The sequence below is a fragment of the Asterias amurensis genome, chromosome 1 (assembly GCF_032118995.1).
Source record: "Asterias amurensis chromosome 1, ASM3211899v1".
NCBI classification, from domain to species: domain Eukaryota; kingdom Metazoa; phylum Echinodermata; class Asteroidea; order Forcipulatida; family Asteriidae; genus Asterias; species Asterias amurensis.
The window spans coordinates 23,617,025-23,632,339 of NC_092648.1; the positions used below are offsets into that span (position 1 = coordinate 23,617,025).

Genomic DNA, 15,315 nt, shown 5'->3' on the forward strand with positions numbered 1-15,315 from the left:
GTCTAAGTACCAAGAAGCTGCTGTTGGTATGGGTATAGTCCCACTGGTTGCTAATGGGTATAGTATCTTGGTTGCCAGGTTTGCTGTTTACTAGTGAAAATGGATATATCATGATGCAGTCTACAGTCTAAACCAGTCAAAAGGTTATAGTACAAACTATGAAAACCTACTTCTAAACCACAGGTAGACAGTAAACCATATTCAACTCAAGTGTAACTCCATTTTAAGTTATTTCTCACAACTTAATCCTTCCCATTACCTTTTTCTGAGAATGTAGCCAGACATAACCTATCCATCTTGTTGCAGATTGCTGTCTTTGGTTCTTTCACTGGAAGAATTCCAAAAGCTGTCAACAACAAAAGAAATGAAGCTTGAAAGTTTGCAATGCCAGGGAGGTTACATATAATATTGATAAGTGTTTCTTGAGTTATAATAATAATTAGAATAGTCAATAATATAAACAATAATATTCATAATAATAATTTATTATTACATTTCTAGCACCCTGTCTATCCACAATGTTGAAAGGCACAAATTACAAAAACATTTACATCAATAAAAAAAAATTAAAAAATTAAAAAAATTAAGCCTACAAATTCATACACAAATAGTACCAAACAACATAAAGATGCAGCATACAATTACCCATACAAATGTTCAGATACAGAAAAGGGGAAGCAAAACAAGAACATAATAAACACAGTCAATTACAGAAAGAAGAGAATAAAACCTGCCAATGTACACAATAAATATCAAGATACATGATGCCTTACGAGGGAAATTGTGTAAATCGTTGAGGAAGACACTTAATTTGCATAAAATGTAAAAGCAGGTCAATGTATCGGTAGTAAAATCAAAATTTGTCAAGTGCAAATGCCCTCGTTTTAATACCTTGTGCCCTAGGTTAGGTGTGAACCTAGTGCACTAACAATATAGATAAGCACGTCAAGTTTAACAGAAATGAGAACACAATATCAATCAACAAATGAGAAATAACGGATAAGCATCCTCCACAAATCCTAAAGCACAAAATAACACAACGCAATGAATTGTATGTTCGGATCATATATTCAAAATGAAAAAAACACAACACAATTCCAGTCCAAGATGGTCTCGACACTCCAACTAGAAGAAAAACAAACGAATAACTACCTCCAACTTAGACTTGTAGACAAGTTGTTTATGGTCACAACAACGCGGTGAGATATTCGAGTTGCAGCGGTGCTCTCCGCGCGAACTGCTGGTTGCGCGACTACTGCGCGCTGCCCGACTTCCAAGGAGTAGAAGTCGGCCACCAGCAGTTCGCGCGAGAGCAGTGACAACTCCACACTATCTCACTGCGTGGGACCATTAACGACTTGTCCACAAGTCTAGCTCCAACTATAAATTGAAACAAGTCAACGTACCTGGTGCAGATGCCTCCATAGCAACTCTGAAATAAACAACAAAATAAGGTTAAATTGAGTCAAATGATGTAACCAGATGTGACAGACAAGAAGTGCGTACGCAATACTTGTTTCCATTTGTTGGACAACCATTAGTGTGTTAGCTTTATTGAAGATAAGATTGGAAAACAAATTATTTCAAAATTGCACATCAATCCAGCCTCCACCCCTTACATGACGACAAACAAAACAGTTATTTACTGACGAGTGATGACAACAATAAGATTTTCATAACTCTGACACCAAGGTGTGTAATCTCAGTAATCTCTGAGCCCTGTGGACAAAAAAATCAGGCTACTCAGGTGGGATTCGAACCCACGACCCGTTGCATCAACCACTAGATCAACAAGCAAGTCTGGACAGCCAGTCAGGACAGCACTGAGTGCTTATCGTATAGTCATTCATGAAGTTTTTACTACTGAGACAGGCAACACACTGGTGCGAAAAGTCTCTTCCCTTGCAAAAATATAGCCTACACCCTTTTGTTTGGATACAATAAAAGTCAATGTTTGTAATAGATTGTGTAGCCAAAGAACATGACCAAAGCCCTTGTCCATACTTCCTGCAAATGCGAATGCAACACAAATTGGCCTCAGTTGACTTGTGCTGAACTCCTGCGAAGCATTCGCTGCGAAAAACAGCCCTGTGACGTCAAAATTTGAATCGCATTCGCAGGAAGTAATGAACCGGGTTGAATATGGTGGCAGCATTATACATTCATTATAGGCTGCATACATGTATTTAAAGTACATCAATGAACATCAACAAGTGCAGTTTATCTACCAATGAGAGGGCTTAACCAAAGAAGTTTGTGTCTGATAACCCAAAAGTGTTTATTTGAGAACATGGGGCCCAATTTCATGGTGGTGCTTAATGTGGATTTATGTGTGAATGCCCTGCCACAGCCCACAGAGGTACATGCTTCACAGGGCACCGTAAGAACATATATATTTTGTAGCGCCATGAAATTGGGCCCAGGTGTGCAAGAGGTTTAATTTTTAGAAAATATATTTTGGGATTATATGTAGATTACCAAATGGCAAGATTGCCACCTGTGTGCTGCTCAATCTTAATTACAAACACACCACAAATGACAGGGAACAAGAATGCCCTGTACAGCTCACATCAAACTTATATTCAAGTTAGTAGATATCTTGCCAGCACTGGCTAACTTTTAGTAAACACTAGGAAATTAAATTTCTTCATCTAGAAAACTCCCAAGGATATTAGTCTTTTATCAGTGTAAGGTAATTCCAACCATTTTCTTTTTCTGATTTGTGGCTCCTTTCTTTTTAACGGGAAATTAAGTCTGATACTCATATCTGCTTCCAATCTCATGATCACAAAGTCACAATGGCAATGATGGCACAGAACCAGACTAAACATGTCTGATTTCCCTAAAGGCAGCTTAGAGGTCGTTCACACGCCGTGCTAAAGTTGGTCTAAGTCCACTTAGACCGGTTCGGGTTCAACTTTTGTGCGTGTGAACGCAAATAAAGTTAGACCGGATCGGGTTTAAACCCCAAAACTTAAACCGTCCAGCGAGGCGGTCTAAGTCTAAACCGGTTCGGGTTTATCTTTTAACACTGCGTGTGGACAGAATGACATCCGGTTTTAACTCACAACGGACGACCCATTGTGTAGTTCAATGCACACGCCCGGGACCCGGAGTGCTTGTATACGGTTTCTGTTGCCTCTGATGCTGAAAAGCACCGAGTATTTATATTAATTTCTTGCCGCTTACCGAATTGGCGAAACCCTCTCGATCGGTGTATGCAGTTTAACACAGGCCCACGCCCATGATGCATTAAATTCTGAAACAAAATTATATTTTCCAAGCTTTTTTTGTTGAGTGTCCTACAATAAATTGAAACTGTTTTTCATGCGCATACTACGAGCGCAGCGAAGAAGCATATTTTGTAATGCTTCTCATATGTGTACAGCGCTGCCATCCCATAGTGATCAATCTCTGATATCCCATAGTTATCCATCACCGATCCCGTGGATGTGCCTTTCTATTGCCGTCACCGTTACTAGCGTGCTGTACTTTCAATCTAGGAGAATGAACTGCAGTGGGCGCGAGGCTGTGTGTAGGGGAAATTCCCTACGCCAGCAATATCACCACGTTGTTGGGAAGTTGGGAAAATACTGCAAAGTACATGTATTTACGTAACTTGCACGTGTGTAGTTGTGTTTATGAACGAATCGGAATAAAAATCGCGGCACCAGCTTTTGAGAGACCGCAACTTCCAATAGATTGAAGTACAAAATACAAGTATTTATAAATCGGAAACAGTGGTAGACAACACAAAAATGAAACGTGTTCTGTTTCATGGAATATGGACAATATTTTGGTGAGTTTTCTCGGCGGTTTGTATCAATATTTTGCTTGTTTAAAAAAATAATTTCGAGTCGTGTTCATGTTTGTTTTAAGTGCCCATATCCTCCCAACGGTAAAACTGTTACCGCGTTCGAGTGAGCCATTTGTATCCAATAATTATGCCCTGTCTGATCATCCAGGGCATGGGGCACTCAGTATCTCGGCATACTCGGTGCGTGATCTGATGAATAAAACCGGATGTAGAGCAACGGGGTCGCGTCTACTTTGACCTCTTAAAACCGAAGATAAACCGGATCGGGTTTAACTCTGTGCTGTCTGAACGCAATGGGTTTTTATTTTTACGACCACCCCCCGCTGCTCGTAAAAGTTAGACCGGTTCGGGTCTAAGTTAGTACGCTGTCTGAACATACCCTTAGTGTAGTTCCTGCCTTATAACATTTACTTTTAAAAAGTCAGTGCCAGCAAAATATCCAGTGCCGTTTACACAATTGTTTGCACACAGGATTATGCAAAAAGAAACAAGAGATAGACCATGCAACAACGACATTACACTCGGGCATTGTCACCAAAGCCTACTTTTATGGCGATGCTTACCGCAACAATCTGTGCTTACCACAACGATCTGTGTCGTAAACTGAGACTTTTGTGTTAAGCAGGGCCATGAAATTGAGCCCAGGCAAGTGTGCATACATTTATTTAACAAGATGCTTCATAATGTATCAGAACGTACTAATGTGGTTTGAAGACATACATAATGCATGTAAACGAAGGCTGACAAAATGCCATAGAGCTAATGATAATCTTTGTAAATAATGCAATTTTGAAGTCCAAATGAGGTAAAAACAACATTACATGTCTTAAAAACCATGTAAAATGCATATCATTCAAATGCAATTTTTGTTAAAAACTAAAACGTTTGATGTCGTTACATTTCAAATAAAATGGTCTGAACATTTTGTACAGAGAATTTAGGGAGTCCATCCCTGAATTTTGATAACTCAATCAAGACATGATTGAATTTGATCCTTTCTGGCACAAAAATCTCCTCTTTGGAATGTATACACTGATTTGTTTTTGATGTAAAATGATGTCATGTTTGAAATTTCCCTGTGAAAGATTTTCACATAAAATGTCACTGTGTGCACCATTGTGGTGCGAGGTTGAGACTTTCAATTTTCCCCCACATTCTATCTGTTGGACCTGTGGTCGTTGGGTTTAATGTGCTGGTGCTCTACCAACTGAACCAAATGAGGTACATGTTGCTGTTCCAAATGTTGGCAGTCTCCCTATTTTATTCGGGGTGCCAGTCAGAAGCCATTTCGATCTGTAATCTATAAGTTTACAAATACAACCTGGAAGTATCAGCAGAGGGATCAACTTAAGGGGATGTGACTTTTTATTTCAAACATCACTTAATAAACCACAAGGGAAACTGACTGGTATCAATATCTTTGTTCAGTTCCAGTCGGTTTCCCTTGGAGTTTATTACTCGGTGTATGACAATTTTTAATTGATAATGATTTTCAAACTGGTGGAAAAAATGAAAAGTTGCAAGGACAACAAGCAAGAGTCCAAGTGTAAAGCATGCATTAAGTGGTTAACAGTGCAAGCAGAAAACCATGGGAGTGCAAAACACACGCAAACAAACATCAGATCACAACAACAGAAAGCAAACCACATATACCTCGTGAGGGAAATATGACCATCAACCGAGTCCATTCCATTTTCCTGATCGTTGGATTCGCTAAGGATAGGATATAAGAGCCAAGCCCAGGAGGGTGATAGAGAAGATTGCAGTTTAGAGCAGGGTTATCAAGCTAGCACAGTATGTTAGAAAGATTTTTACATTTTTTTCAAATGCCATTTTTTTTTCTTTCTCCTCTGATGCATGGGTTACAGACAAAGTAAATTCAAATTGAAACAAGTTGCAGACGGGAACATTCTTGAAGTTGTTAATTAGCCTTGATACTAAATTTGATATTTTGTTTGAACAAAATGCTTTCATTCATTCCTAAAATGGAGTATACTTAATGTTTATACGGACACTTTCTACAGTGTAAAATGAATCCACACTCTTGAAATTGAAGTTATAAACTATTTCTGTACCACAAAACACCTTTATATACACACTCATCAAGCTAATCAAGTCGAGTGTGGCGATTTTCTCAGTGCTTTTTAGAAGAAGCTCGTTCAATTTACTATAGAAATTACAAATTTGCAGGGGAAATTGCAAACTCATCCCTTGAACAATACTTTGATCTTGTTTTCATTATAGGCAACCTTAGGGCAACCTGTTTTCCTCCGATGTGATGAGCACATACTGAAAATGTTAGCTGTAAACAAGTAGCTCCCTCATTGTAAGCATTAATTGACTTCTTGCAGTATTAGAAATCCAAGATGGCCGATATGAAATGTGTAAACAAACACTGTTGACGTGGTTACCTTAGTAAGCCATCCATGACTGTCTTCTTTCTATGTTTCCCTTCAATGTCTTGCTTGTTGAGTTCATCTACGCTTGCTTCAATCATAGCATTCATCATAACGGCCTGTACATCAACAACAACAATAAAAAAAAATTATCATTATTTAAAGCCATTATACACTTTCGGTAAACAGTATTGTCCAAGTCCCACACTTCGTGTATCACAACTTATATATAAAATAACAATCCTGTGGAAATTTAGGCTCAATCGGACATCGGAGTCGGGAGAAAATAACAGGAAAACCCACTCCTGTTTTTGCCCATTTTGCCGTGTCATGACATGTGTTTATAACAAATCCGTAATTCTCGTTAACGAGAATTTATATTGTTTTACCGTTTTCTCAAAAAGTAAAGCATTTCATGGACTAATATTTCAAGAGAAGTCTTTCACCATTACCTTCTGTAAACCCTGTAAATTATTTGTAAATCTGTGAACTTTTTTTTTTTTTTCTGTACCGAAAGGGTCCAATGGCTTTAAAAAAACTCTTGGTTCATCACGGTTAAGTGCTAACTCTACTTATGAAAGGGCTGTATTTCCATTATTTCCCCAAAACATGTACCACCATGAATTTGTTTATATATATTTTTTTATTCAAGTCGCCAGACACAAAAGGCTTAGCGGCCAATTCAAGGTGTGGGCTTAATTTTTTTTTCTTTGAGGGGCCGTTGCCACCTACTCCTTGGCTGAAACAGGGTTACCCCCTTTACAGTCCAATGGATGTAGGCTTGGGGTATCATACATGAGAAGCCTGGCTGGTAGAGCCGAAAGCACTACCTCCCCAATTTTACATCAAAACAATAAAGTTATAATTTGAATAAATTTATGAACGATGGTCTGTCAATCAAATCAAAAACAAAATTGAAAATCATACGAAAGTTTAACAAGTTTCTCTGCATTTCTGAGGATACAACTACACTTCCTAACCTGTTTTGAAAAAATCTGAAGAACCTTGCTGCATTTTTTCCCGCTTTCATGAGAGTCAAACTCAAGCCAAAGACACGGCAAACAGTCTGGTCGATCTTCCGTGGGCTCCGTATACTCCCACGATAACTCATCAAACGTCAGCCCTAATATTAATTCCTGTGAACGAGAACATTGGTAAGAATTTATTACAAGTTAATTATAACCCTAAATACCTTCCATCTTGCTAACATTGAACACTGGCATGAATCCCACAATGAGAAAACCTAATACTCAATATTATTACAAACTCCCCAGCCCCCCTCCAATGACAGGCAATAAAAATGCGCCGCAACGATCACGTTACACATCTATTCAAGTTGATCTTGCCAGTACTACATATTAGTAAAAACCGTTAAACAACTTAACAGTATAGTGCCCTCTTTGTTATCAAACAGCAATAGTTTTTCTAGCCTGAACATCTGTATAGCTTACAATACTGGCCCATTTATCCAATAAAATTATTGTATCAAATGAAATCACTGGTTTTGTAAAACCAATACCTCTCTTTAACCTTGTGAATAACGACAGGAGACCATGAGTCTATACCTTTTCTATATTTACCTGTTTTGCGAGGTCGATTACAAACACTGCTTCTCTGTTAATACCAATGTGAACAGGTCTATCTTTGGTGTCTCTGAGGCTGACTGTCGAGGATTGTCTCTCTATTTGGCCACTGAAAAACACACACCTAAAAGTGACCCGAAAAGAGTACGAGGAAGGATATAGAAAATAAATTTAAGTCACACACCCTCTATAACACAGTCAACAAAATAAAGTTACAGGCAATAGTTACAACCAGTCCAAACAAGAGAAAACATAAACACTTTCAATTTTCATACTACTTTCTTGGGGATAGCAAGAAATCATAAGAACAAAATTTGTCTTTGCAACAAATAGTGTTCCTTCTGCAAACAGTAAAGTTGGTTGCTTCTTGGTTCCAATTTGATGGCTCCTGCTTACATAAAAAAAGAATCAGCACTTACAAAAGCAGGGAATTCTGCACTTACTTCAAGTGTATTTCATGGGTTAATATGGCACATTTGCTTGTGTGAAAGTGTATTCCGCGTTGGTACATGTAGGCATTCTTTGCTTAAACAGCTAACGCAGAATCATCGCTTGTACAGTAAGCGGAGATTGGCGATCTAAAGCGCAGAATTTGGCAGTAAGCAGAGCCATAAAATTTGTCCCTGGTCAACTATGTCCTTGTATGACAAATTGAACACTGACAATCAATGCAGCTACCTTGATCAATGCACTCATTGCTTAATAATCAGGAGGTTATCCTAAGCTACAATCATTGCAGATTACCACTGATTGCTGTAATGTCTGTTGACATATTCCATAATAAGCCATTAATCTACCCATCTATTCATATACACATTTACAAAATCCTCAGTTAGCCGTTACAGACACAGCATAGCTATCTCTAATGCAATCATCGCTTACTCATGTTAGGTTATTTACAACCACCATCATGACTGATTTGTCACAAGACCAGTTAGTAAGACAACCCCAGACACAGCACATGACAGCTGCCTCTAGCAAAGAATGCTAGTGCAATAATCCCGGTGCAGTGTGGCCCAGTTCAAGGCTTTAATATCCTAAACATATCTATTTTGTCATGTTTTGCATTATCTGGGGCAATCAAACAGGGGTGCTTCTTGATGTGCAGATAAATCCTGGGTTTTATGCCAGCCAGTTTGAGGCTCCTGGTTTTCAAACATTGAAATGAGGCCCTTCCTTAAAAAGTACCTATGAGTGCTAAACCAGAAGGGGTGGGGGTTCTTTCTAAATTTATTTTATTTTAATGTCCACATGTGTACATTAATTTTGATTAATAATAATATCAAAACGACTATCTCCCTGGACTATTTCGTTGAGTGAAAAGACTCTTTGTAAGAACCATAAATTCTTATTGAGGAGAGATGCCGTGCGAAAGACATTTCTTATCAAATACACCCACTAGGTGACAACTACATGTAGCACCGCCTTTTCAAAATTTTGAAATGGGCCGCCTGTGTGCCCTTAAAAGAGCCAGTGGTGAAACAATTCACAATGTTTCATTCACTGTGCAATGATCATTTGTTTTTAATCAACTCATAAAGCAATCATTTTATGGCGCCATCACAAATTCATCGTCTCGTAGTGTCTCTCCACCATGCAAAGTTCACAGACCGATTGGAACAGAGATGAATAACGCCTATGATCACCCCAATGCCCTCATTCCAGGCACCGACTTCCAGCAAATTCCCAAAACACTGACAAAACATTCCAGTTCATAAATTCACATTTTTTTATTTTAAGTTTGCCCAGTTTGCAGTTGCTGATTTCTCATAGCAGCATGTCAAATTAAGACAGCAAGGGTCCATTTAAGATTGATTAGAGATCACTGGGGTCTATCAATTCTTATTTAGATGACCTTTCAATGATCCATATTGCTCTTTCAAAACAGCTCATTTTTTATTATTATTTTTTGGGGCAAGACAAATTTGCAAGTTCTTTAACCTCCAAAGAAAGCTACAACGCAACATGACAGCTGTAAATGTTTCTATAGAGTTGTCAGCTTCCAATTGAAATCAGCATCTAATTATTGGAATCTACCTCGAGAGGAACACACAAGTGTCATGACCGGGATTTCAACCCAAACTCTGATAACTAGGCCATCAGAGCTACAGTCTGATATGTTAGTTCGCTCCACCACTAAACGCCAATTTGAGTTTTATACTGTAATAAACGATCCATCTTCTACTTTGTCACTTTCGGAATTTCCACATTTGGTGAGAAACCTCATTTTCAAATTGTGCAGCAAGGGTTTGCGCATAACATTTTCAGTGACAAGGCAGCAGTACAGTTAGCTTATCATTTCACGGGTCTGTCAGCGTTTCACTGGTCAATAATTCATATTGAATATGGAAGCTTTTCAACAGCTGGTCTTTTTGAGATAATTTTGACGAGTCCTCAAGTGTGTTAACTAGTATTTGGCCAGCGGAACACTGTTAAGGGAGAACCTTTCCAGACAACGGTGTCACTTACCCATAGAATGGAAGCTTCCAACAGAACTCCAGGAATAATTTGTAGCCTGCTGCTTTTGTCTTCACCTTCTCCGTAACATGATCCCAATGACCCACAATTCTCTGTTCCATTGTGGCAAATCCTGCACATTACCAAGAATTTATTGCCTAAATTATTGTTAACTCTGTTGGGAGAAGTTTTGTTCTCACTTTTTTTTATCACTCTTAATTTAATTTACGCAAATACAATCAGCAAACTGCTTACCCACCAAAAGGACCTATGGTTCAAATGAAAAAAAAATTGGTAGCCTCACGTTTTCGACACAAGCCAAGTCTTTCTCAAAGGCTTGAGAGAGGACCTTTGAGAAAGACTCTACTTAGGGTCGAAATGTGAGGTTATCAACATATGTTTTGCAATTTATTTAGGCAGCATGTGTCTAGATTAAAATGTAGTATGAACATGATAATCACCATTAAAACTGTAGTAGTAAAATAAGATAAGATAAAACAATGAGATAATCAATGATTCACCAAATTTTTTAAATTTTCAAAACCACAACATTATAAGTTATTGCGTACCTTGAGCCCTCTACAAAACAAATAACTCTTACAAGACCATCAAGCACGCTTACAATAAATATAATAATAATTTGGGGGGCTAATCGTCCTTACTCGCAGCTAAGAGCTGAATTGCGAAGGACGCGGCTACAACGTGTTCGAGAAGCAGGCATGCAAGGGCGCATTCAGCTGCCAGCCACATCAACCCATTATGACCACGGAGCACAGCCAAGATCGAAAGTGTTTGATTTTTTCCTGAGGGAGGAAAACCGGATTGTCTGGAAAACCCTCGTGGCACAGCAGAGAACCAACGCACAACTCAACTCACATATGGCCCCGACCGGGAATCGAACCGGGGTCACCTTGGTGAGAGGCGAGCGCTTTACGCACAAGCCAACCGTGCCACCCGTACAACCTTTGGTCCCGAGTAAAATAGTAGAACTATCTTATTGAGTACTACAAGGGCTAACCTAATGTACATTTACACTTGGTGTAGGCTTTAACAGGCCATTTAAAGGAACACGTTGCCTTGGATCGGACGAGTTGGTCTATTAAAAGCGTTTGAAACCGTTTGTTATGAAATGCATATGGTTAGAAAGATGTTTTAAAAGTAAAATATAATGATCCACACAAGTATCACTCGAAAATGCACGGTTTTCCTTTTAAGTCGCGAACTATCACGGTCGGCCATTTATGGGAGTCAAAATTTTGACCCCCATAAATGGCCGACCGTGTTAGTCGACAGGGTAAAAAGAAAACCACGCAATTTCGAGGCATATTTTGTGTAGATCATTGTATTCTACTTATGCAATATCTTTCTAACCATATACATTTTACCACAAACGGTTACAGAACCATTTTCAAAGACCAACTCGACCGATCCAAGGCACTGTGTTCCTTTAATCACAATTTTCCAGATTTTTTCAAAGGGCAAAACAATCAAAAACGAGCCTAAAGAAAGAACATCAAGCCTGAAATAATCTGCTCCTGGGTGAAACTCACCCTGCTAGGTCTTTTCAACTCAAAAGCTTCATAGGGACAAGAGGTATAACACGAAAACCCCCAAGAGCCTCACAAAATGCATTCATTCATAAATCATTCATTGCATACATGCCCCTTGGACAGCTTGGATTCTAGCCAATACCAAGTTGCAAGATGAGTTGATATTAATTATGATTTTCAATATTTCACCTGCAGTAACAATTGATCTGAACAACATTCATTCATAAATCATTCATTGCATACATGCCCCTTGGATACATGTAGCTCAGAGTCCGGCCAATACCAACTTGCAAGATCAGTTAGTTAAAATATTCATTATGATTTCAATGTTTTGGCCCGCAGCGTCATTGATCTGATTATTCAATGTTCACTTCATGGAGGGGCTATTTGAATAATTCATTAAAGAAAAACTAAGTGAACAAAAAGGAAGTAACCGGAACACTTAAAAGTTGTTTACATGATCTGTGAATAAATGTATAATACAGAATAAAAACGATTTCCTAATGGGTATCCTGGGCTTGACCTGATTGCTCGACAGAATAAAAATAGTCGCGGCTTCTTATATGGTTCCCATATCCATCACTCAGTGACACTCAAGGTGCTTCAACATTCAGGCATTGTTGAGGAGCTTGAACCTGCTCCTTTTACATATATGTAATGGTTTACAAAGTGCTGTAGCGCAATATACAGCCAATCAAACCAGGAACACCGGGTGGAACCCTGAGTTCTTTTACAAGTATTACCAAACACACAGGATCAACGGCTTAACGTCCCAATGCCACAGGACGCAACAATAATGATTTTTAGAAGTGTCTTGCTCAAGGACACAATTGTCATGACTGGGACTTGAATCCAAACTCTGCTGATCAGAAACACCAAAGCTTGAGTATTCTGGTTTCCTTATCTGCTTGGCCATGAAACACCATTATGCTAATTTTCAGCCACTTCAGCCAATGTATGAGATCAATTCTTTTATTTATAAATCGTAGTTAATTTATTTGTTTATTTATTCTGGGTTTGAAGCTAAGGATTCCAAGAAACCTTAGACGTACCTTTGTTTTTGATCCACCTGGAGCCTCCCTTACACATACACGCTGGAATGTATCTTTGCAAAGGATCTCTAAAACAGAGGAAAGAAAAAATATAAGTTTTATTGAGTATGGATGTAATAACAACACGATAAGAATATTGTTTTGGTTTTTACGCCATATTTTGTTGTTTTACTTCTCTAATGTGATGTGGCCAGCATTTGACCCCACACACTATTGCCAAGACCCCGTTACAACAATATGATTTCAACTATGACATTATATCAAATACAGACACTTTTGATTAATGTTGTTAGAAGGTTGTCATTAGAAGTTACATAGTGCAAAATAACAGAGCCTCTCAAAGCCAATAACAGGGCTGTTTGTTTGTATTTCGATGCCAGGAGCTAGACACTTGAAGCACTTGAATGATGATGCAAGCTGCCTTGGGAAACATGTTTACCTGAAGCCTATTTAAAGAACAAGTCTCAGCTGACTGTAGTTGGACCTTTACAATGCTTTAACTACTGCTGTTATTAACTATGGTTTGAATTGACCAGGGCCCAACTTCACGAAGCTGCTAAAGCACAAAAAGTAGTTATCACAAAAGAACTGTGCTTAACAGAGTAAGGTTAACAGCCAAAATATCATGTCACATGTACAATTTATGATAATATCCTGGCCCTTTTTGCTTAGCAGAAAAGTTGTTAAGCTAAATGTCTTTAAGCAGCTCTAAGGGCCTATTTGCATAGAGCTACTTTACAACAGATTTTGCGCTCACTGCGCAAGATTCGATTTCAAAGAGCTGCTAACCGTAAGCATATAAAAAGGCATGCTATTCCTCTCAGTGCTTATACGTACTGTATGACAAATAGATAACAACTTAAATCCATGGTGAACGGCAAGCAGGCTACCTAATCTTCTTGCTAAACTATGACACAGTTTACACTTAAGCAAATTTGTCTGCTATAGTTGCTATAGTTAGCACAAACATTTTCTTTTACCGTTGAGCATAGCTACATGTATAAAATTGGCCCCAGATCAAGATGAAAATAATACTTACTTATTTAACATTTGGTTAGAGTTGTTCTGTGAGCTTGTAGAGGCATTATCTGGTGATGGTTTGGTATTTCTAGAAGAAAACAGATTATCCACATGAATAAATACAAATCATACCTTTTTAATAGATGTTAAATTCACTTTGGGATAAATAACATTATTTTGTGCTTTACCCATTTACCAATGTGTGTCAAGCACTGCATACTCAGAACTCCCCCCCCCCCCCCCCGCCCCAAAAAATCCACAGGCAAAATAACTTGAGTAGGACGACCTTTGCCATTCAGGAGCAGATGTCTAACCACGTAGACCACCGAGCTAACCCTGTAGCTAGAGGCAGTTTAAACCTGATTTTTTGTACAGTAGTTACCTGGTAAACTTACTCACACAAAACCAAGTATAAAATGTAGACCATTCTTTGACTTAGTTTCTCATCTATTTTATAGGTTCATTTGGAGGAGCAACTTTGTAAGTGTGAACAAGAGGAACTATAGCCAACAACACTTTGTAAACGTTGTACAGTGTTTTGGTTTTTAATTTTTTTGAATTTAATTTTTTTTAGGGGAAGGAGTGGGGTGTCGTCAAATGCTTATTGGTTGACTTTGACAGTATTTGACACAGACAAATTTCTATAGAGGTTTGGGTAGTGTTATGAACTTTATTATAAGTGACCTTTTAGACCCTATTCAGATTTTCAAACTAATGCATGTTTGGTTGTTGAAAATCAGCAATCCTGTACTTCGAACACAAGTTTGGCTACGAGATTTATTTTCACTCACTTCATGAGTCCATTGGGATGGTCCTCTGGATTGTATTTTCCGTGCTCCAGAAACGCCAAGATTCCAGCGAGATACTCAAAGTCGTCGGCCTCACATGGGTAGTGTCCCTCAAGGATGTTAGTCTTGGCCTCGTCGAATAGAAGACGTAGGATCTTAGGATCGGTTATCTAGGGAGGAAAAGGAATAAATTACTTGGGAATAAGACGTTGGATTTATGACCACTATGAATGGTGGTTCTGATACTTACCGAGTCAAAGTTTAGCATATAAAATTCTTGTACTTTGAGACTTTTTTAAGCTATCAAATCACAAAGCACAAGGGAAAATGACTGGATAAATTGTAAATGATTTTGGGTTTAACAAAGTAAAATTTACTAGAGCGTGATTTGAACCAATGACCTCTGGATTAACGTGCCAGCGCTCTATCAACTGAGCTACATGTATCTAGCCTTAAATGTATGTTGCCAGCAGTTTAGTGTGATTTTGCATCAAGTGTTAGATATTCTTAGAATTAAGATGTTTTCCCATTCAAAAGAAAAACAAATGTTTACAAACTTGTTTCGACTTAATCATGTTGGACACACTATACACAACTTTCTTTGAAGAAAACAAATACTGGCTACTGGTCTATATTGACATATCTGAGGTAC

General features: G+C 38.4%; 1 protein-coding gene across 3 annotated transcripts in view; it reads right to left on the reverse strand.

Annotated features, from left to right (window-relative positions):
• LOC139954494 (putative FERM domain-containing protein FRMD8P1) overlaps window positions 1-15,315 on the reverse strand; it is a 41,772-nt gene that overhangs the window by 4,101 nt on the left and 22,356 nt on the right. For 2 of the 3 annotated variants that reach the window (XM_071954313.1, XM_071954321.1), the window contains exons 6-15: window positions 14,667-14,833; window positions 13,895-13,963; window positions 12,856-12,923; window positions 10,266-10,386; window positions 7,794-7,920; window positions 7,194-7,349; window positions 6,229-6,332; window positions 5,471-5,530; window positions 1,407-1,432; window positions 260-346 (exon numbers count right to left, since the gene is read on the reverse strand). In XM_071954313.1, the coding sequence (XP_071810414.1) occupies window positions 260-346; window positions 1,407-1,432; window positions 5,471-5,530; window positions 6,229-6,332; window positions 7,194-7,349; window positions 7,794-7,920; window positions 10,266-10,386; window positions 12,856-12,923; window positions 13,895-13,963; window positions 14,667-14,833 (985 nt within the window). The remainder of the gene's footprint in view (window positions 1-259; window positions 347-1,406; window positions 1,433-5,470; window positions 5,531-6,228; window positions 6,333-7,193; window positions 7,350-7,793; window positions 7,921-10,265; window positions 10,387-12,855; window positions 12,924-13,894; window positions 13,964-14,666; window positions 14,834-15,315) is intronic. The other variant, XM_071954330.1, reaches the window with a different exon arrangement.